At 48.8% G+C, this 21892-nt stretch overlaps 1 protein-coding gene across 3 annotated transcripts in view; it reads left to right on the top strand.

Moving 5' to 3' along the window:
• Positions 1 to 19823, top strand: part of COG7 (component of oligomeric golgi complex 7) — a 50069-nt gene extending 30246 nt beyond the window's left edge. For all 3 annotated transcript variants that reach the window (XM_063143347.1, XM_063143349.1, XM_063143350.1), the window contains exons 8-18: positions 6906 to 7104; positions 8276 to 8403; positions 9500 to 9654; positions 10160 to 10276; positions 10955 to 11020; positions 11243 to 11426; positions 15365 to 15502; positions 15751 to 15834; positions 16905 to 17019; positions 18999 to 19142; positions 19417 to 19823. In XM_063143347.1, the coding sequence (XP_062999417.1) occupies positions 6906 to 7104; positions 8276 to 8403; positions 9500 to 9654; positions 10160 to 10276; positions 10955 to 11020; positions 11243 to 11426; positions 15365 to 15502; positions 15751 to 15834; positions 16905 to 17019; positions 18999 to 19142; positions 19417 to 19583 (1497 nt within the window). In that variant the 3' untranslated portion in view covers positions 19584 to 19823. The remainder of the gene's footprint in view (positions 1 to 6905; positions 7105 to 8275; positions 8404 to 9499; positions 9655 to 10159; positions 10277 to 10954; positions 11021 to 11242; positions 11427 to 15364; positions 15503 to 15750; positions 15835 to 16904; positions 17020 to 18998; positions 19143 to 19416) is intronic.
• The last annotated feature ends 2069 nt before the right edge of the window (positions 19824 to 21892 follow it).

Below are 21892 nucleotides of genomic sequence, written 5' to 3'. Positions count from 1 at the left end.
AGAATTGGTCAGCCAAGCAGTTGGAACGGTTGCAACTCTTTCGGTGACTGCTTTTTATTTCTGGCCTGACCCGGTTTGGCGCATTTATTCCCTCTGGGGTTTTCTTAACCAACTTGCAAAGCTTTACTGGATTTTAGCTCCAAGGGAACTTCCCTTGCAGAACTTTTAGCAGTATCTGTCTTCCTAAAGAAGTGCTTGAATATAAATTGGTCATTGCAACAGTGAGATTCATGCTTGAGTCTCCAAAGAGATGGCACTAATATTTTCAGTGCATTTGTGATGGCATTGTGCAAATATGGGATTTGACATCTTGAAAGCCCAACCGGAATAGGTGATGCAGAATTGTTTTCCATCAGGTGTGTACAATCTTTTCAACTGTGATGGCAAGATGTATTATGCACACAGGCAGACACATGTATACATATGCATATGCATACACACACATGTGTATCCCAGTGATCATGATACAGAGCACTCTTTCCTTGCTGCTTGTAGCGGTAGGGAAATTGGGGTGGGAATTTGGAGGCGGCAGGGAGTAGAGGGTTCATAGTAATGGCTGGGAGGAGGAGGGCACGTCCAACCTGCAGGTAGATAAACTATGGAAATGAGTGATGGTCACCAAATTGGATGGCTTTAAAAGAGGATTAGTCGGAGGAGGAGGAGGAGAAAGCTGTCAGTGGAAGAGCGACTCATGAATGAATGGAAAAAATGAATGAATGGGGGGCGGGGGGAAATTTGTAGAGGACAAACATGTCCCAAAATCTCATGCCACGTTTTCTCCACTGACAGTAAGACACAGAGCATGCATAGAGCCCTGGCAAGGCAATACCCTCTCACAAATGGTGTCACCCATACCGGCAGGAAGTGGGCTGCCTCATTGCAAGGATCATCTTCTTCTTGTGTTGATGGTGATAATAAAACTGTGAGGTCCATTAACCCTTGATCCAGCAGCAACTTCTTGCTGGTGCAACAGTTCAATGCGTGTTTCTAGGTGCAGGAATCCAGGACACACTCTTTATCATGGCTGTCCCATCTCCCTTACCCTCCAGGATATGCAGTTGTGAAAGTGAACCTCAAGCACAACCTGGGTGTGCCATGATGGCTACTAGGATTCCTGCATTCAGCAGGGGGTTGGACTCAGTGGCCTTATAGGCCCCTTCCAACTCTACTGTTCTATGATTCTAGTCCTGATGGCTATATGCTGCCTCCAATGTCGGAGGCCTTTGTATGCCTTTGTATACCATTTGCTGGGGAACACAAACAGGAGGGTGTTCCTGTGCTCATGACTTCTGGGGGGCTTTCCCACAGACAGCTGGTTAGCCTCTGCGTGAACAGAATGCTTGACCAGATGGAGACTTTTTCTGATCCAGGATGGCTCTTCTTTTGCTCTTCTATTGTGCACCCTGTTTTAAACCCTAAAACAGCAGAGTGCGGATATATAAAGCTGAGTTTAGGCATTGGGAACAACTCCCTGTTGAATAGCAGGGTATAAATTAGGAATAAATTCCTCGTTATTCCAACCAGATGTAGTTATCTTTCTGGAACCTTTGTGTCTCTAGACAACTCAAGTTGCACACATATGTACAGCAGAACTGTTATAAATTTATCAGGCCTGTGGGTGCAAAAGGCAGAATGATCCATTTCACATGTCATGGCTGCAATTCCTGGGTTGTTTAGCTCCAGAATTGTCAGGGATGAGTGCTGAGTGTGAGCCAGTCAACAACAAACATGGACAATTGTTGGGTTAACTCTGGATTGTTTAACCCTTGAACAATCCAATGTTTCCAGGTTCAGACATTGCAAAACAATCGATTAAAATTGGAAGCGGCCCATGTGTGACACTCCTTCCCAACAATCCTAGATTAAGCAACCCAGGAATTGCCACAGAGATGTGTGAACCAGGTCCATCTCTTTGCTTTCAGAAAAGGTGTCAATTGATCCTGTGTTTAGGGACTCATCTTACTTCTTAACTCTTTAATGCATCCAAGTGCACACCTTTGTCCCTTTCGTCTGCCCACCATGGGCAAAAGAGAGCTGCTTCCACTCTAGAAAAGCAGCCCAGAGGTGAATTCTGAGGGAACCTCATAACCTCACTGAACACGATCTTTGTGGAGCACAAACACCTGTACAGAAAGCTTGTGCGGACAGTACAGAAATAAGGCAGGGCACCCCTGAAATAACTCCTGCAGTACTGCCTGCTGTTGATCTCTTGTTTCATAACACAGCCTTAAATCCGTAGCAGCAGCAGCAGCAACAAGATAAAAAGTGCCCTGGTGGAATCTTGGGCAAAACTGGTTTACTGTGGCTTGTGTTCTTGTAGGCATCTGCGAACTTCATCAGATTAGGTTGATGGGGCCTCTCACCCGTGAAGGGGAAAGCCGATGTTTATCTGTGGCCGCTGCTGGAGGCACAGTGGAGGCCTCCTCGGCAAGGGACCTGGAATGAATTCTCCCTCTCTGGATTATGAGAATCTTGGACAGTTTGCAGCAGACATGTTCATATTTTTGTGTTTCTCAAGAGTGGGTCTGGCATATTTCTGCATCTGTCTATGTCAGGACCAGTGTAGAGTCTGTTGTCGAATTTCATTCCCACCCTCACACACACCTCAGAGAAGTGGCGGAGTCAGAATTTTATAAACCGTGATTGTCCTTTAGGTTTCTGTAAAACACCTCCATGTAAAAGGCCATATCTCTGTTTTCAAAACTGGATTCTCCCATAATTTAGTGTGAGAATATGGATCAAACTGCAGCTGATGAGACATTGCGTTCCAAGTCTGTCTCACTGCTAAAAGTGGAGTCATTATTCTCTTTTTAATATAAGTAAATCCTAACGCCATCCAGCCAAATAATTTTACTCCAAAACATCTCATGGAAGAGTAATTTAAAAAGTTGTTTTCCAGTTATTAGTGTGGATTAACAAATATGCTTTATGATATAAACTAAGATCTGAAAAATTAAATCCTCCCTTTTTATTTGACAACTGCATCTTCAGTGAAAATGGGGAGTAGAACCCCCCCAAATAAACTCTCCAAATGCTGCGTAAAGTTTTTTAAAATATGTTTGGGGAACATATGAAGGAATACTATGTAATACATAAATTATCTGCCAGGACATTCATCTTAAGTATGCTAAGCTTAGCCAAGTACCTAAATATCTCTTTCTAAGTCAAGAGATATTTCTGCCAGTAATACACTTATATTCAGTTTAACCATTTGTGAGATATCTCTAGGTACCAATATACCAAAATACTTAATCAGTTCTGGACACCAGCAAAGTTGCCATTTAGTAACCAGTTTGGGTGTCTTGATACTACCTACAGGCATTATTTCAGATTTGACCAATCAATAGAATAACCTGAAGGTGTACCAAAGGTGTCAAATATTCTTATTAATTTCGGTATAGAAGACTCTAACCTACTGATAAACATCAACAATTCATCTGTGTATAAAGCCATTTTATACTGAACATGCTCATGCAAAAGAAATGAACATGTCTCTACTCTTCCTAACTGCATACACCAAAGTTCTACACACAAATCAAGTACCAGAGGGCAGCCCTGTCTAGTGCCCCACTGCAGTCTAAAAAAAAGTAAAATAAATAAATAAAAATCAATTTGTCTTCATACGTGACATAGGAAAGAGATATAAAATTCTAATACATCTTAAAAAATCCTGTGGAAATACATTTTTCCCCAAGGTCATAAACATGAATTGCCAATATATATTTTTAAATGGTTTCTCTTTCAGAATTCAAAGCAACCAGATATACTGGAAGCCTTAAATTATCTACTCCCTGTCAGTGGCAAATGGCCCCCACGTGATCAGGATCCACTAATATATGCTGAAGTATATTAGCCAAAATTGTCATTAATATTTTAGCATCCACATTAATTATGGTAATTGGTTTATAATTTGGCTTATAATTGGCTTATAATTTGCACAGTTGGGATGGTCTTTGCCAGGTTTAGGGATAACTGGTATATAAGCATCCTGCAAAGAACAGGTAGCATTCCTGATTCTCAGAAGCCTTGCAATGAAGACAGTAAAGCTTAGGAGTAAAAAAAAAGGTAAATGCGCCATATTCTGTAGCGAAACGGTTTGGCCCCGGAGCTTTTCCTGTTCTTCATATTCTCTATGGGAAAAACACTTCTATGTGCAAAGGCTTCTATGTGCAAGCAGCTCTTTTTGCTGCAAATCCAGTTGTTGAAGGATCAAATCGGAAAAGAAATTTTCCAGAATAAAACATTTGAAACTCTACATTTATATCTTTTGGAGGTTTTTTGGATGATGATGATGGATCAAGGGAATGCCAACTTTTCATTGTTGTTTTATGGGCTTCTCTTGAATAAGGGAGGCCTGGGAGCCAGGTGACCCAGTCAGCACCTCATTTGAGGAGAGCTAGGGTGGTGCCAGAAGTCGTTCCTGTCATGGAGCATAAGGGGGCCCTCCTCTTTGCTTATAAAGGTTAAAAAGGGACATCCAAGTTTTCTTACACCTGTAAGAAATCCTTGAAAACATACTGGATTTATTTGTGGCAGCACATGGAAGCAAAGGTACTTTCTTCTTCGTGGTCTCTGTGCATCACACATATGGGCTCTGTGTCTGTGCGGAGCATCAAATCGGGAAATTTCTATAGCTGAGCAAGTTTTGGTGGGAACCCTCCCCCACTGTCCCACTGGGTATGTTCCAAGGATTCCTGCCCATTCCTTCAGTTTTTTCTCGACCGCCATTGGGGTTGGACTTGTTTTGAGACTTCTCCAATTTGTATGACTGCTGAGCTTAATCGTTCCTCATCTCCTGCCACTGACGCCGCCGGCTTCTCAGCAGCCTGCTTGGCCCTAACAGCTGCTGCTGCAGTGTTAGCAAGTGTCCCTGTCGCACTATGCCTGAGTGTGCACTTTCAGACATGCAATCTGGACGCTTCTTTTAACACTGAGCGCTGAGTATCCCAAAGCATAGCAACTTAAGGGGATTTTTAGAAATTTAAGAAACACAATTGCTTAACCCAAGAGTAATTTATTGAAAAGAATTAAAACATACATTCAAGAGTTCATATCATGATAGTAGGCATTTTAAAGGTGATTTGTACAAAATGTTCTTATTACTAAGACAGACACATTGATAAGCAGAGGGGTGGGGGTGGGGGATAGGGAGAAGTCCTAGCCGTGGAGAGGTGGTGGTGGGGAATGGATCCTGGGACTGGCATGGGAAGGGAAGAGAGGCAGGTAGCAGAGTTGGTGGGCAAAGAGAAGCAGCTAGCAAGTTGCCCACCTCTGAAGAAAGAACCAGAGAAAGTTGAGTGGTTTCTCCAGCAAAGTGGGGATAATACCAGAAGAGAAGAGAAGAGAAGAGAAGAGAAGAGAAGAGAGAGAGAGAGAGAGAGATCTTGTTGAGAAGAAGTTAGCAATGGGTTTCTTCCCTCTCCATACTGTATCTGCGCAGCCTGGGGTGCCCCTTCAGCAATGACGACAGAAAAAAAGAGGAGCTACAGGGAGAAAGAAGAGCAAGTTTCACAAGATTCTCCTTGCGAGAGAGAGGGAGGCTTCTTTTGGGTCAAGTTTATTTATTTATTTGTTGCTTGCTTTTTTATATTCCCAATAGCCAAAGCTCTGGGCGGTTTACAAAAAAATACAAAGATACCTAACTATTAAGCAGTCCAGGAGCAGGTTAGATGCCCCCAAAATTAATCATGAAAACTTAAACAATGGCCAGAATCCTGTCTCTGCAGGCTTATCAAAACTAAGATGTGTACTATCGTAGGAATCAAACTGACTATCTTTCCTTCCTCTGAGCTCAAACAGGTAGATATTAATGCCCGATGAGTGGGTTTTCCTGGTGACTCTTGGGCTGACATTTTGAAGCTTTAATGTAAATTGAAAAAATAGGGTCAAAAGAGGGTAAGAGGTGAGGGGATCAAATTATCACATACAGCATTCTGCTTTGAATGTCAGTCCTGGCCTTTAGGATGGCAGGCTTCTGTGCGTCCCCAAGCTGGAAGGAAACCTTCCTTTCTATGTCAATATTGTCTTGTTTGGCAGCAGCAGGATTTGGTGAAGTTTCTTTCATTCTGTACAGCTCTCTGCACTAATCAGAATACTGCTGTTTTTTTTTTAAATAAATAAATAAATCAGCAGTTGGCTTTATTTTAAAATGCACAGATGGAACAATCAACCAATCAGGCTGCAACAATAGCAGCAACTGAATAGTGAAATGCAAACATCACTTCTTCCTCCTCTCTCTCTCTCTCTCTCTCTCACACACACACACAAACACACACACACTGCATCTTGTAGATTTTAATTGTAAGCTACTTTGAAAGCCAGTTCGAACTGAAAATCAGAATATAAATAGAAATAGTTTATTGTTAGTTTGCCACCTATTAATTAGTGGGAACTTTTTTAAATTAATAAAATACATTTGGATAGAAGTTAAAATGCATTGCATATAAAAAGCATTTTTCTCTAAGATAAAATCCATTTAAGCATAATATATTAATATATATTTAATATATTAAATATATTAAAATACATTTTGGGGGAAGTTTTTGTGTCTGGAACCAAAATCAGTTTTTCAGTTTCAGTTTTTCTTGAAAAGTGTTTGCTCTCTGACTTTTGTTAGCAGAAACTCTTTCATCTTTAAAAAGCACCTCGTGGGCTTTTCACCCTTTGAGGCCAGCATCACTCAATTGATGTGTGTTCTTATTGCTGGAACCCCCCAACTCATTTCCTGTAATGTGGGTTTCCTGTTTTCTTACCCAGCCTTTTTAACTAAGCTGTTTGGCTTCCAGCTTTGGCTCCAGTGTGTCATTCCCCTACCCCCCCACCCCCACCCCCACCCCCACCATGCCTTCCCAGTAAAATGCTTACAAAGAGCACAAGCAGCCTCCAACCTCTCCCCCCACCTGCAGGTTTTCAAGAACCCCCACCAAGTGGTGGCTGTGCTGCTGATCCAGGTGCTCAGTGCTTTGGTGCCCTCGGTCCCCACCTGCCTCCACACTGCCATGGAGCACGCTGGCCCCGAAAGCAAGCTGAGCCGGCTCCTGGGGCTGTACGACACCACCGCCTACTTTGCACATGGCCTGGAAGTTGCCATGCTGCCCAGCTTGAGTAAGTGCCCACTCTGGCCATTCCTTCTCACACTCTGTTCTGGTACGGACCTGCAAATATTCCCTGAGGGCATGGGTTTCTTTTTCTTCTTTCTGTGCCTGGAGTTTTTACGGGAATGTAATTTGTTAGCATTACATTGATGGTATTTATCGGTTACACAACATTTGTACCAAACTTTGTTTAACTTGCTTGAGCAGTATTGACACAGTTCTTAGGGTGTTTGCTGAAGCTGAACATTTTGGATTCTACCTTGAGTAAATACTACTTGGTACTTTTGCTTCTTGCAAACACTAGTAACCCAACCTCTCTATTCCCATGCAGCCTTTTGATGGGAGAAATACCGTAATTGGGCCATCTTTGAGCTGCCTGAGGTTACTTGCGCTTAGATGGTGCTTCTGCATCACCCGTGTCCTCGCGTGCAGCAGGTGTGGCAAACTCATGGAAGCCTTCTGCTTGCTCTTGAGGTGTTGGAAGTGAGGGATGCTAGCCACATGGAGCCATGTGAGCAAAGAAGCCTTATTTGGCCCAGCTAAAATACAGGATGCCAGTTTTCATATAAAAAAATAAGTTTCTTTAAAAACACAATTGTGTTCTGTGCCAAGGTCTCTTCAGGAGAAAGTTTTAGCAGGCATCCTATTAGAGCCTCCTTTCTCTAGGGCAAAGTGGTAGATAAAACGCAGGAAAGAGTATTAAGGTGTACAATGAGGTGTGCTGAATGCTTTGATTTAAAATGTTCTTAATCAAGGACTTGTAGATTTAGTCCTAAGGAAAAGCCCAAGAAATGCAAATTGCTCTGTGTCCTACTTCCTAACGTGAACGATGTTAAACGTTTCCCCCCCAGGTTGTTTCATTAGCAGCTGCTCTTTTGTCTACCAGTTATTGGCCCCAGATGTGCCCCCCTCTCCACCCCACAACTCTTCAGGGGTTTCCCCCCTCAGAGTTTGGAGTAGGGCCACTGAAGGGTTGGGGCGTTGGGGCTCCCTATGGTCTTGCTGCGGCTGTGAGGCGGTTCTTTCTACACGGCTCCTTTGAGAGCGTTGGGTTTAGGGTAGTTACTCTTCTTGCCACAAAGTTTAAACTTGACTTAAGAATTTCTTGAGTGTGTGTGTGTAGAAAAGGTGGATAATATCAGAAGCCACCTGGTTGTGACCCTGTGTTCTTGGGCTTTTAGGGGAATGTAACCTGGTGAAGGTGATGGAGCTGGTGGAAGCTGTCTATGGCCCCTATAAGCCACTCCAGCTGCAGTACGGAGCCCTGGAGGAGGAGAACCTCTTGATCCAGATGAGCGCTGTCCCTTTGGTGAGGCCTTCTGTTCTTCCCTTCTGTCCTTCCCCTAATGGGTCCTGCAGCTGCCATTTACTTATTTTAAACCCACTTTTGTAACTCCCAAAGTGATGAACAACGATTGAATAGGGTAATGCCAAAACTCATTAAAACTGTGTAAGTTAAAATACATTGTTTCGACCGTCTTCCAGGGCCCTGTTCCGGGTACCCTTCACCTGCAGAGGGAAGGTTGGGAGCTCCTGGAGGAGCCCTCTCTGTGGAACCCTTGGGACTTTTGTACCATCTAGCCTGAAGAAAACTTCTGGAGAACTTGAAAACTTGCACAATTTTGTTGATGTGACCCAGCTATGACCCAGCTGTGGATTTTGGATTTTTTTCCTTATGGGTCAGCATGGCTGTTGGGTTGAGTGGGGAGGTTACATGGAATTTAGGCTGTTCTTATGTTAGCAGTTTTTGTTCTCTGTGTTTTTTATATTTTTGTTTGTCTTGATTATCTCAAGTAGACTCTATTTTGAGCTGTTTTAGAGACCATGCAGTTGAAAAGCAGGGGCAGACCTTGATTTAAATCAGTCAAAGCCACCAAAAGCGGAGTCTGCTCATAAGTCCACAACATTAGGTGCAAGGTAAAAACGGAAGGCCCTACAAGCCATCTCGTTACTCCAGGGCAGGAAGGCTCCCCAAGAGCGTCTTCTATAGGCCAGGGCTTGTAAGCACCACTGCTTTGCTGATGGCTCAGGCATCTGGACTATCTCAGCTGTGCCTTGGAGGCCACTTTCACCGGTGGTGTACGTGCTCATCTGCACTTGCCGCAGCTTCATTTGGGAGAGAACGTCTTGGGATAACGCCTTCGGTACCCTGCTGGGTGTTTTGGGCTAAAGATGGACTGTTCACAATAGCTAGAAAGTGTTGGGGGGCAGGGATGGATGCGTTGAGGAAAAATGCAGACTTCTGTGTTCAAATGGAAACGTTTGCCTTGTTTCCCTGGCTGCCACTACAGAGCTGGCCCTGCTGCCTCCCAGAGGCATCCTCCTTCCCTCCCTCCCTCCCTTCCTCCCTTCGGATGTCCAAGGCGTGGGGTGATTGTGGACTGTGACTTTATGTGGTTGTGCAGGAGCATGGGGAAGTCATAGACTGTGTCCAGGAGCTCAGCCACTCGGTGAACAAGCTCTTTGGCCTAGCCTTGGTGGCTGTGGACAACTGCCTCAAGCTGACGGACGGCCTGGGTGTGGGTGGCCTCCTCAAGGCCCTGCGAGCCCTTTTCAACAAGTAAGTCCTTGGCAACTGGCTGGCAAGTTAGACCTGGCTTTTGTGCTAGGAGAGGGCTTGATATTTTCTCTTTAATTGGCAAGGTTGGGTGTATTTTATGATTCTCTCAGAGCGCAACTCTCTCTCTCTCTCGCACACACAGAATGTGGTCATGGGTGGAGAATTTGGCTTTCCAACAAGCACAGGTGGTGGGGCATGCTGGGATTTTGTTGCCCCGTGTAGTTACTAGCTGATCTGCACAACAAGGAGAATTAAAGATGCACCATAAACAATATGTGGGCATCTGTTCAGTTTGGATAATATACGCAAGTCACCAAGTTTTGCTTTTTTTGTTTTAAGAGTTTGGGGGTTCTTTTAGCACAAAGAACACACAGGCCTGGTTATGAGAAAGGTCGTAGCCCTTCCTTTCCTGCCTGAAGTGTTGGTGTTCAACTGCACGAATTATCATACCTTTGGGCCCCTGATTCTGTTTCCTGGCTGGCGCACCTCTGCCCCCTTTCTCCAGATACGTCTCTGACTTCAGCAACGCCCTGCAGTCTATCAGGAAGAAATGCAGGTTGGATGACATCCCTTCAGATACCCTCTTCCAAGAAGACTGGACCGCTTTCCAGAATGCAATCCGGTAAGAAAGGCGCTGTGCGTGAGAGAGGCGGAGGGGTCTGGAGGGACGGTGGCTGGCCCTGGCAGGTGTTCCTGGGAGGGTGCAGCAGCCTTCCTCCTCATGTTCTCCCTTGAAGGCCACACTAGAGGCCTTCAAGAGGCAGCTGGACAACCATCTGTCGGGGATGCTTTAGGGTGGATTCCGGCATTGAGCAGGGGGTTGGACTCGATAGCCTTGTAGGCCCCTTCCAACTCTGCTATTCTATGATTCTATGATTGCTGCACATGAACCGGGAGCAGGCTCGAGAGAGGGCCTATTGGCTCACCACTCGTCTGCGCCATCTCCCCATTAGCACTCTTTCTCTCCCCTCCCCCTTCCTCTGCAGACAGCACAGCATATGCCACAGGCAGAGAACATGTGCTCTGCAGAAGGCATTTGTGGAGTGAATCGCTGTGGGTTGCCTAAGCCATGTGCTACAGGGGAAGGCAAAGAACCCCCCAGAGTCTTTCCAAATCCTACTGTAGTAATTGGGCAGTCTTTAAATAAAACCCATCCACTGAATCCTCCCAGGAATAGGTTGCAGGCAACTGCTGTGCCCCACCTCAGCACCCAGCAGGGCACTTCTAGTTGCAGCAAGACAATGAGTCTGCAGCAGGAGCTGTGGATGCAGTGATGTCACGGGAACTTTCCTCCCTCCAGAACAATTGCTACCTGTGGGGAGCTCCTGCGTCAGTGTGGAGACTTCGAGCAGCAGCTGGCAAACAGGTGGGGCTCGCAGAGTGAAAGGGGAAGATGCCAGGGTGCGGGGGCTGTGCTCTGCGTGGCGGCTGTGGTGTACTGCGCACCAACACTGCACCGGGCACCGGGCAGAACGCGAAGGTGAATGTGCACCTAATCCCCTGGGCCTCCCTTGAGTGGAGGTGATGTCGGGCCAGGGACTCTTCCCGCCTGGGTGCCAACAGCACCGTTTCCTTGTACTGTTTGCAGGATCCTCTCTGCAGCCGGGAAGTACCTTTCAGACTCTTACAGCCCCTGCAGCCTGAGTGGCTTCCAGGACTCTGGCTCAGATAAGCAGAGTCCCATGAAGAACCCCTGGCAGGAGCACAACTACCTGCAGCTAGAGAACCCCGCCGAATACGCTGCCCTCCTGGAGACGCTCTACACACTCAAGGTAGAGTGGCGCATGGCAGGGCGTTGCTGGCCGCCTGTCTCCCTCTGAACCTTCCAAGGTGGTTTGCGCCCTTTGTAGCTATGATTCTCTGAAGTGGGCCTTCTGCTGTGCTGGAACTGGCAACAGGGTCTCCCTAGCTGTGGCCACAGGGCTTCCTTTTCTGCTGTGACGTCCCTTTCCCAGGTAGCCATTCTGACCAGGTTCCATGGGAGGGAGACGGCAGTGGCTCCAGTTACATCTCCCTCCTGCCACCGTGTTTGCTTTTTCTGGGCCTGCCACTTTGCTTGGTTTCTCATAGTGTTTGGACTCTCCAGCTACTGAAAATACATCCCATTGATGCAATTGGCCCTGCTGTGCAGCTTCTGTGTGGCAGAACCATGTTCCCACCACTTTGGCAAGTTTTGCTTTTGAGAACAAGTGTGCTCTACTTGGGCTGCTGTTGACAAAAAGCTCACTTGGCATCTCTTTTGCTATCGGGCGGTCTCTGAGTTCAACGTAGGCTCTGTACAGGGGCACCAAGCAACACTGTTTCTGCTCAGGGTGCTTATGAACTACTTGGGAAGAGGCCACGGTTGAGGCAGGCCTTGGTGGATAGGATGCAGAGCATAAGCTGGCAGGAAATGTGAGGCAAAGGTGCTTCTGGGAAGGGGTATGGAATTCCACAGTGTGCGTTGCCCTCTGCAGCGCCGTTACGGATCTCGCCTTCACACCTGAGTCCATTCAGCCAGCTTTATCTTGCAGCAGCTCTCGGGAATCTCTGGAAGCCCAGCCTGGCTACAAGGCTTGCGCTTTGCCATAGAGCTGTGGCCATCACTTTATTTATGGTGTTTATATCAGCCACCCAACAATGTAGTTTTCTGGGCAGCCCACAAAAATGGGTAAAAATCAATATTAAAAATATCGTAACAACAATTGCAGCACAAACATTTCCAATCAAGAGAGTCTGAACAGCACATTCACAGTATAACTAAAAGTACACAATATACAATCAGTGGGATAGGTTTTACGATCACAGATTTTTAAAGCTTAGGTGAGTAGAGATCTTGTCCTGGCACTGAGAAGACCATTAAGAAGGTGGTAGGTGAGCCTGGCTGGGGAGGCCATTCTGAAGTCAGGATGCTGTCTCTGAGAAGGCCCTCTCCTTAGTAGCTACCTGCCTCACATCACTTGGCAGGGGCACATGGAGCAGGGTGTCTGAAGAGGTTCTTAAGGTTCAGGCAGGTTATGTGGGAGAAGGTGATCTTTCAGGTAACCCAGTCCCAACCCATGAAGAGCTTTTGTCAGTATGGCTGACGATGCACTGGCACAATAGGATCAGAATGCCCAGTTCTGTTAGTCATGTGTGCAGCCCTATTTCGGGCCAAGTGCAGTTTCTCAAGGCAGCCTCACATACAACACATTGCAACAGTCTAAACAGGAGGCCACCAGGTAATTGTCCATCTAGGTAAGGTTGCAGCTTGCTGGTCAGCCAAAGCTGATAAAAGGTGCTTCAAGTTGCGGCGGCCACTTGAGTCTCCAGTGACGATGCTGGATCAATAAACTCCCCCAAACTGTGAACTTGTTCTTTTAAGACAGGAAGAGGCAGCCTGGAGCCTTCCAGATGTTTGGGACTATTCATTCCCCCAATCCCTGACCATTGGCCAAGCTGGCTATGACTGATGGCAGTTTTAGCCCAAGGCATCTGGAGGCAAAGGGAAGAGAGAAAGCTGGGTGTCATCTGCATGCTGGGGACACTTCAGCCTAAATGGATCACCTCTTGTAGTGGCTTCATGCAGATGTTAAACAGTAGAAGAGAAACCATAGATCCCTGCAAGACCCCAAATCATATTCGCCAAGATGTCAAGCAATGGTTTTCTAGCACCATCTTCTGGAATTAGCCCTCCAACTAGGAGTGGAGCCCCCGCCAAGTGGTGGTTTCCACACCCAGTTCAGAAACCCTGTCCAGAAGGATATGATAATTGATAGTACAAGAAGCTGCTGAGAAATCCTAGAGAATCAACCACTGTCGATTATCTTTGCGAAATCATGGAAGACGGGTGAGGTGCCGGACGACTGGAGGAGGGCTAACGTTGTCCCTATCTTCAAAAAGGGCAAAAAGGAGGAACCTGGGAACTACAGACCAGTCAGTCTGACATCCATCCCTGGGAAAATTCTGGAGCAGATTATAAAGAAGTATACTTTTGTATACTTTTTAATGTTCACTGTTTTAAACTTTTGTAAACCACCCAGAGAGCTTCAGCTATGGGGCAGTATATAAATGTAATAAATAAAATAAAATAAAATCTGTAAGCACCTTGAAAACAATGCAGTGATTACTAGAAGCCAACATGGATTTGTCAGGAACAAATCCTGTCAGACTAATTTGATCTCATTTTTTGATCGGGTAACCTCCCTTGTGGACTGTGGGAATGCTGTGGATGTCATATATCTTGACTTCAGCAAAGCATTTGACAAAGTGCCCCATGATATTCTGATTAACAAACTAGCTAAAAGTGGGCTAGATGGAACAACTATTAGGTGGATCCATAGTGGGCTAAAGAATCAGACTCAAAGAGTGCTCTTCAACATTTTTATTAATGATTTGGATGAGGAGGTGCAGGGAACGCTTTTCAAATTTGCAGATGACACAAAATTGGGTGGGATAGCTAATACCCTGGAAGACAGAAACACTTCAAAGTGATCTTGATAGGCTGGAGTGCTGGGCTGAAAACAACAGGATGAAATTTAATAGGGATAAATGCCAAGTTCTACATTTAGGAAATAGAAACCAAAGGCACAGTTACAAGATGGGGGATCCTTGACTAAGCAATACTACAAATGAGAAAGATCTTGGAATTGTTGTAGATCGCAAGCTGAATATGAGCCAACAGTGTGATATGGCTGCAAGAAAGGCAAATGCTAGTTTGGGCTGCATTAATAGAAGTATAGCTTCCAAGGGGGAGAAGAGGGGCTTCAAAGAAATCCAGAAGGTTGCCAATTCAAAGAGGCTGTGGTTTTGCCATGTGCTCCTGTGTGGTGAGAGTTGCTGCAGGGCCTGAAGGGGAAGTGGCCTGATTGTGTGAGGTACTGGTTCCTCTCTATTCGGTCCTGGTTAGGCCTCATCTAGAGCATTGCATCCAATTCTGGGCTCCACAATTCAAGAAAGACACAGACAAGCTGGAACGTGTTCAGAGGAGGGCAACCAGGATGATCAGGGGTCTGGAAACAAAGCCCTATGAAGAGAGACTGAAAGAACTGGGCATGTTTAGCCTGAAGAAGGGAAGATTGAGGGGAGACATGATAGCACTCTTTAAATACTTAAAAGGTTGTCCTGCAGAGGAGGGCCGGGATCTCTTCTCGATCCTCCCAGAGTGCAGGACATGGAATAATGGACTCAAGTTACAGGAAGCCAGATTCCAGCTGGACATCAGGAAAAACTTCCTGACTGTTAGAGCAGTGCGACAATGGAATCAGTTACCTAGGGAGGTTGTTGGCTCTCCCACACTAGAGGCCTTCAAGAGGCAGCTGGACAAGCATCTGTCAGGGAAGCTTTAGGGTGGATTCCTGCATTGAGCAGGGGGTTGGACTCGATGGCCTTGTAGGCCCCTTCCAACTCTGCTATTCTATGATTCTATGAACTGGTTCACACTCCTACAAAGGTAATCCCACAGAGTGACTAAGGCGGTTTCTGTCCCACTTCCCACCTATTGACAGTCAAGTGGAGCTTATTAATATGAAGGGCTCCATTGTATGATGTACTCCATAGCCAGCACTGATTGGTTAAAATGGATTCTCACAATTGCTGATACCAGTGTTAGCTATGGGGTCCATTAGTTTGAAGGGGTGCAATGTGCAAAGTGTCTCCACTTGTTTCCCAAAGCATGGCAGTTTCAAAAAACAGCATGTGTTGTGGCAGAGACTAATCTGGCTCTTGGCCCCCCTCTCCCTCCCCACTGCAGGAGAAAGGGACCAGCCACAACCTGCTGTCGTCATCACGGTTAGCTCTTACGCGGCTCAATCAGCTTGCCCACCAGCTGGCCTTTGATTCTGTTTTCCTTCGCATCAAGCAGCAGCTCTTGTTGGTAGCCAAGATGGAGGTGAGCATCTTGCAGGTCAAGCACAAACGACCGCCCAAATGCCATGGTTGGGGGATGGGGAGCCCCTGTAAATGCCAGTGAGGAGAATCCCAGATTTCTGGGGAGAGTGAGGAGGAGGACGGTCGTAACAGTAAGCTCTCTTAGGGGGCCTTCATGGCAAGTATGCCTGCTCCCACCATTTCTTTCATTCTGTTGGTCCTGCTGTGAATGTGGCTTCAGCCACGTCTCTCTGCTTTGTTTTGAATCAGGGCTGGAGCACAAGTGGCACTGCGGAGATGCTCACAGATGACCTGCCCACCTTCAGCCTGACGCCTCTGGAATACATCAGCAATGTGAGGGAGGGAGGGAGGGAGGGAGGGAGGGAGGGAGAGGTGGGAGCATTAAATATAAAAGCAGCCAGGTTAGATCAGGCCTCAGACCCATCTAGTCCTGCCTCGTGCTTCCCACAGTGCCCAGCCAGATGCCCTTGAGAAGGAGCTGCCTTCACTAGTCCAGCTAGTCTGTCATGTGCACCCTCATTGGGACAAGCTCTCCTGGGTCCCAGACACAGGCCTATTTGAGAACATGGGGAACTTGCGCATGCGAAGAATGTGCCCTATCTCTGATCTATAGCTCTTCCTCAGGGGCTCAGTCTAAAACTCTACCAAGAGCTGCCCTCGTTGCTGCTCAGTCCGGGGTAAGGAGGCGTTCTTTTGTGAACGCTGGACTCTGTGTCTCTGTCTCTCTCTTGGGGAGGGACCTTTGCTCAGTGGCAGAGCTGCTTTGCATGCCGGACGTCCCAGGTTCAATCCCTGGCAGATGTTGGGAAAGTGTTCCCACCCACCTGCCTGAGACCCCGGAGAGCCACTGCCAGTATGAGCGGACTCTTCTGGGCTAGATGGGCAGAAAGCCTGGTCTGGTACAAGGCAGCTCCATGTGTCCCTGTCTGTCTCCCACGACATCGCAAAGGTGTTGCTTTATGAAGCACTCAGAGATACAGATTCTGCCATGAGAGAAAGCTGAAGGAGACCCAGCTCTGCAGGGTGGAAGTGACGATCCTGTTGGAGGACGTGACGGTAAAGGTTGAGTCTCTAGAAATGAGCAAGCAAGGGGAGAGATGGGGCAGGGGGTCTGGCTGTAGCCCAGTGGAGGAGGGCTTGGCTGTAGCCCGGTGGTAGAGCCCAGGTTCAGCCTCAGCAGCTGTTTACAACACCAGGGCAAGGCTTAGGAAAGAGAGTCCTTGAGCACGGTCGGTGCATTTCTATCACCATAGAGTGATCACAGCCCAAATGTGGGATTAGCTGGCAGGGCTTCCAAGTCAAAGGATGGTGGGATTTTGTGTTGCAAGGAAGCTTGTAACTGGCAGCTACCACAGAGGCCAGAAGGCCGCCTTTCTCACTGTCACCCTTCCCCACCCCCCCAGATCGGCCAATACATCATGTCGCTCCCTCTCCATCTGGAACCCTTTGTGACCCAGGAGGACTCCGCGTTGGAGTTAGCACTGCATGCTGGGAAGCTCCCTTTTCCTCCAGAGCAAGGTGGGAGAGGCAACTCCTGGGACTTCCCACAACTGTACCTAAGAAGAGCCCTGATGCTGGATCAGACCCACGAGGGTCCATCTAGCCCAGCACTCTGTTGCACAGTACTGCCTGTAGGGAAGCCCACAGGTAGGACAAGTGTGCCACAGCACTGGCCCACTCCTGCATTGGGTGGTCTAATGTTTCTGATCCAGGAGGTAATGTATGGCCATCATGACTAGAAGCCATTGACAGCCTCGCCTTCCATGTTCCTGCTCATCCCTCCATCCCTCCATCCAGACACATGGGCCACGTAAAAAGTTGCCCCTATGTGGAGTTGGTTAGTGGCGCTCCTGAACCAGGCATGGGGATCTCTACGCAGTTGGAGCTGTGCAGCCTCACATCACCCTCAGCCTGGCCTTCGGCCCATATAAGAAGCCCCCCCTCCACTTGCATTGCATAGCGTCACGCTGCGGTCCCCCTCTTCCACCCCTCACTTCCTCTTGGGCATTGGAGGCTGCGATGGAGGGGGGGCACCCACCTTTTTGCTCAGCAGCCTAGCACAGGACGCTCCACTTGGGGGTGCTTCCAGACGTGGCTTTTATGGTGTCATCACCCTGCCTCATTCACAAAAGTTTATGGGGGGGTCTTCACGTGACCCTCCTATGGTGTTTTTGTAACTCCTTCGTCCGTTTCCTTAATGCAGAAAATCCATTGAGGAGAGAAAGAGCAGCTGCGCAATGTCTTCTGGTCACTAGATTCTGGAGGCACCCTTGGTCTCTGAAGAGCCTTGGGGTCTGCTGCCTTCCCTGGTGGGCCTTGTAGAAACGTTTGCAGAGCATGACTAATCCTGCCTTTGTTAAGCCACGTGGTGGAGGTGAACGGTTGGCCACCGCCCGGGCTCCTGTGTTCTAATCCCCTCTTGGTACTTGCTTACTTGTACAAAGGCAGCAGTGTGTTTCTCAGAGTTTGCGGTCATCCTGTACCAGATCTGTCTGGAAGGAGTGTGAGGCTGGCTCTTGCGCTAGGGCTTGGGAGCCAGGTGTGGGACACTTCATCTGAATGTTGAAGGGGCTTTTTGCTCTAGGTGAGTCAGTTTCAGGTCACACGAGTTGGCCAGCCCTGGGTCCTCAGAGGGGAGGTGTATCACAGTCACTGAGTAGGCTCAGCTTCCGTTTCTACAAAGATGCGCAGTTTTGGGTTACTCCTTGACTCGGTGTGGGTGCCTGGAGCATTAGGGGTCTCTACTGGTAGCTGTTGCTCAGTTCAGTGACTCCAGTGCTCTATACATGAGGCTGCCTCCAGGGGCTGCAGCGGGGGCAGAGCCAACCAGATTGTCTCCAGAGGGGAGGGGGCTGCTGATGCTCCAGGGTCTTCTGGATGCAATTTAAATTACTGCTTGGATGCTAAACTCCTCTTGAAATCCTTCTGGATGCCAGATATTGCATGTGTTTACTCTATTGCCCCACATTGGGACATCAAGGCTTTCTCTGGCGCTGGTTCTTAATTATGGCGCTTCCTCTCTCCCTTCCACTGGGCCATTGCCATAGCCCTGGTCTACAGCCATCTTGGAAATGGCTTGAGATTTAGGGAGAGTTGGCAAATATTCGAAGCCTGTAGGTTTTTGTGTTTGTTTGCTTGCTTGCTTGCTTTGTTAGTTGTTACTGTTTTTAATATACTGATTTCTGTCCTGAATGTTCATGCTAGAGGGAAATATCAATAAATGCAAGAGGCAGCTGACCTCACTGTGCCAGGTTGCCTGGAACCCCAGAGTGGGTCTGCTGTTCTCACTTTCAAGCATTCGTTCAGCTGCAGGTGATGCTTGGAAGCCTCCGCATAGCTTGGCTTGCTGGGCATGCTGGTCCTGGGCTCTGGGATTGGTGCTGGGGGTAGTTGACTGGTGCAGCTCCTCTGCTCCAGGCAATAGGCACACCAGGGTGGCAGAGTCAGGGATGAAGAAGCCCACTTGTCCACTTCCTCTCCCTCCTCCCCCTCCGCAGGTGATGAGCTTCCCGAGTTGGACAACATGGCGGACTACTGGCTGGGCTCGCTTGCCAGGGCCACGATGCAAACCTACTGCGAGGTCATCCTGCAGATCCCTGAGCTCACCCCACACTCCACCAAGCAGTTGGCCACAGATATTGGTGAGGGCTGGGGTTGCAGCTCTTTCTGGGAAAGAGCTTGGGATCTCCATTCCGTTGGCTTCAGGAAGAGCGTTCTTGCCTGCTGTGCTGCATGCTGGCCCTTAAGTTCCCCCGGGACACCCAGTACGGATGCTGGCGGCCGTCATGAGAATTCTGCCCCTTCCTCTTGGTGCCACAGCCAGTCTTCGGCTGGGTTACAAAGGAAGTTGGGCCAGGTTTGTGAGAGGAATGGCTGCCTTGCCTCTCTTGCTCAAACAGGTGCTTGGTCTTGCAGATTACCTGGTCAATGTGATGGACGCTTTGGGTCTCCAGCCTTCCAAGGCACTGCAGAACACGGTTGCCCTCCTGAAGACCAAACCTGAGGATTACAAGCAAGCTGCCAAAACCTTTCCCCGGCGCTTGGCCAGCAGCATTGCAGCCATGAGGGGCCTGGATTATTGAACTCCTGAACTTGTGTGCAAACGTTTGGAGCCTTAGACTGGCGTCTTGATGCAGTCTCGGGGCGCGAGGCCTCTTCCGTGGTGTGCCTGGGGATCCCCTGCCCCACTCCTCCCTCCTTCCCACAGGATGCCCTTGCGCCCTGCGTGGGGAGAAGCAGCTGCGAGGGTGCAGATGAGATGTGTGTGGCTGGAGGAAGTAACTCAATAAATGCAGGAGCTCAAAATGCTCCTTAAAGAGGCAGCCGTCACCCAGTGAAGTGTGTGTGTGTGTGTGAGCATTTGCATTGGCGAAGCGGAATGGCGGTCCTGTGTTCGGAGTTGGGGGCCCATCATCAATCTGACCACTTCTGAGTAACTAGTTGCTAGAACTTGTAATAAACAAACAAAAACAAACCTGGGCTTTGTGGGGTGCAGGGAAGATGGATCTGGAGGTAGGCTTCTGGTTGGGAGTCTGGCTGGTGGCCGCTTGCACCACATGTGAGCTCGGGCATGCTGGACAAAAAGAGGTGGAGGAACTGGAAGTCCCAACATGCACTTCCGGCAGAATCCAGGGATTGGTGCAAATCTGTCAGCAGAGCAAGGAGTGGGAGGTGGCCTGGCCGGCTGGGGATGAGGCTAGAACTTGGGGCAGGCCAAGAATAGTGCTGACCCTACATGGGAGGGGCACGATAGGCATGTTTGCTCTCTCTCTCACACACACACACCCCTTTCCCAGCTCCATCCTCACAGCTCTTTATTGTCAGGCAGATGGGGCGGGGTGTTGCAGGGTTGCTGCTGCCTTGCGATGCAGAAGGAAGGAACCACTTGATTAGGCGGGGCTGGATCTGGCATGATGGGGCACTACATACGGCAGAGGCGCATGCCCAGGCCTCTTGCTCAAGGCTGTCCTTGTGCAGCACGTGGAACCTCTGCAGTCATCAGGAAGGGGCCCATGAGTGTTGAGCCTAGCAAAGAAACCAGTTCTGTAGGTTGCAGTAATGAGATTAATGCTCTGTACCGTGGGAGGCTGTGTTAATTCGGCAGAGCTGGGTGTAATACTTGTGTTCCTTCCTGGGGAAACCCAGCCACTTTGAGCGTGCAGCAGCCGGTCCTGTAAAGCCATCATTAATTCAGCCAAATGTGGGGCAGGCAGTGCCAGGGCTGGCGTGCTCACCGGTAGGGAGGCCCCAGTGCAGCAGCCCAGCTGTGTGGCAGAGGACCCACGTTGCCTCCAGAGGGTCCCAAGTTCAGTCTCTGGCTAAATGGGGTCTAGTAGCCGGAAAGACGCTCTCTGCCAGAGAGCCACTGACAGTCACTGAAGGCAATCCTGGGCTAAACAGTCAGATGGGCTGACCTGGCTGAAGGCAGCTGCCTCTGTTGCTGCTGCCTTTGTGTCTGAGAGGGCTGTGGTTTTGCATTGGCCCTTCCCAGCAGCAGAGCTTTGGGCTCACGGCATAAGAGAGAAAAGCAGGTGATGTGTTTTGTTCTCCTGAACCAGCTTTTGAATTTCACAGGGCTACTCAGTGGCTAGAGCTCTGTGAAGTTCAAGACTCACTTGAACACCCACCTTCGCTGGCCCAGCGACACGCAGCCTGTCCTCCGAGGGCCCCGTTCTCCTAAAGGCGGGGGCTGGCATTTGGCCTGGCTGGCTTGGGGTTCCAGGGCAAGGGGCTGCAGAAGCAGGCAAGTGAAGGGCCTGCCTCAAGCCCCGGAGGCCCTGGTGGCTGCTTCCCTTGCTGTTGGCGGGGGAGAAGTGCACTTCCCAGGGGATGGAATGTGGTGCTCTGTTCTGCCAAGAGGGAGGCGGGGCGGGGCGGGGCGGGAGAGCAAGGGCCCCCCCTGCAGCCTGGGCTGCTTCCTCTTTCCACGCTGCCCGGTGGCTATTGTGGCACTGGGGCATCTGCCTGTGGTGTCACTGTTTACTATGAAGTCTGACCTGGGTGTGTGTGTGTGTGCGCGCGCACGTGTGCACGTACAGGGGAGCCTGGCTGAGGAGCACCTCCAGGAGCCCTTGCCACGTGCCCACAGGCTCTGGCTAAGGGAATGCGCCAAGAAAAGGACGCCCCATCGTGGGCTGCGCTGGTTCGCCTGCCTTGACCGTAGGGTCAGCCCCTTTCCCAAGACTCACGCAGACAGGCAAGTCACAGAACTGGGACAGAGGCTGTGTGAACTGGATTCTGCTGTCTGAAACAGGTTCCTGAGCCAGGCTCAGCAGCGCTCTCTGCCCTCTCGACGACTCTGCCAATTTTTACGTGCTTGCTCATGGCTTAGCTCTCGATCCACCCAGGGTGGGACAGTCTTGCAACAGTCTGGGAAGGGCCCGGCCCAGGA

This window comes from Elgaria multicarinata, chromosome 17, assembly GCF_023053635.1.
Source record: "Elgaria multicarinata webbii isolate HBS135686 ecotype San Diego chromosome 17, rElgMul1.1.pri, whole genome shotgun sequence".
Lineage (NCBI taxonomy): Eukaryota > Metazoa > Chordata > Lepidosauria > Squamata > Anguidae > Elgaria > Elgaria multicarinata.
Note: the sequence above shows the minus strand (reverse complement) of the source record. Positions and strands in the feature narration are given on the sequence as shown.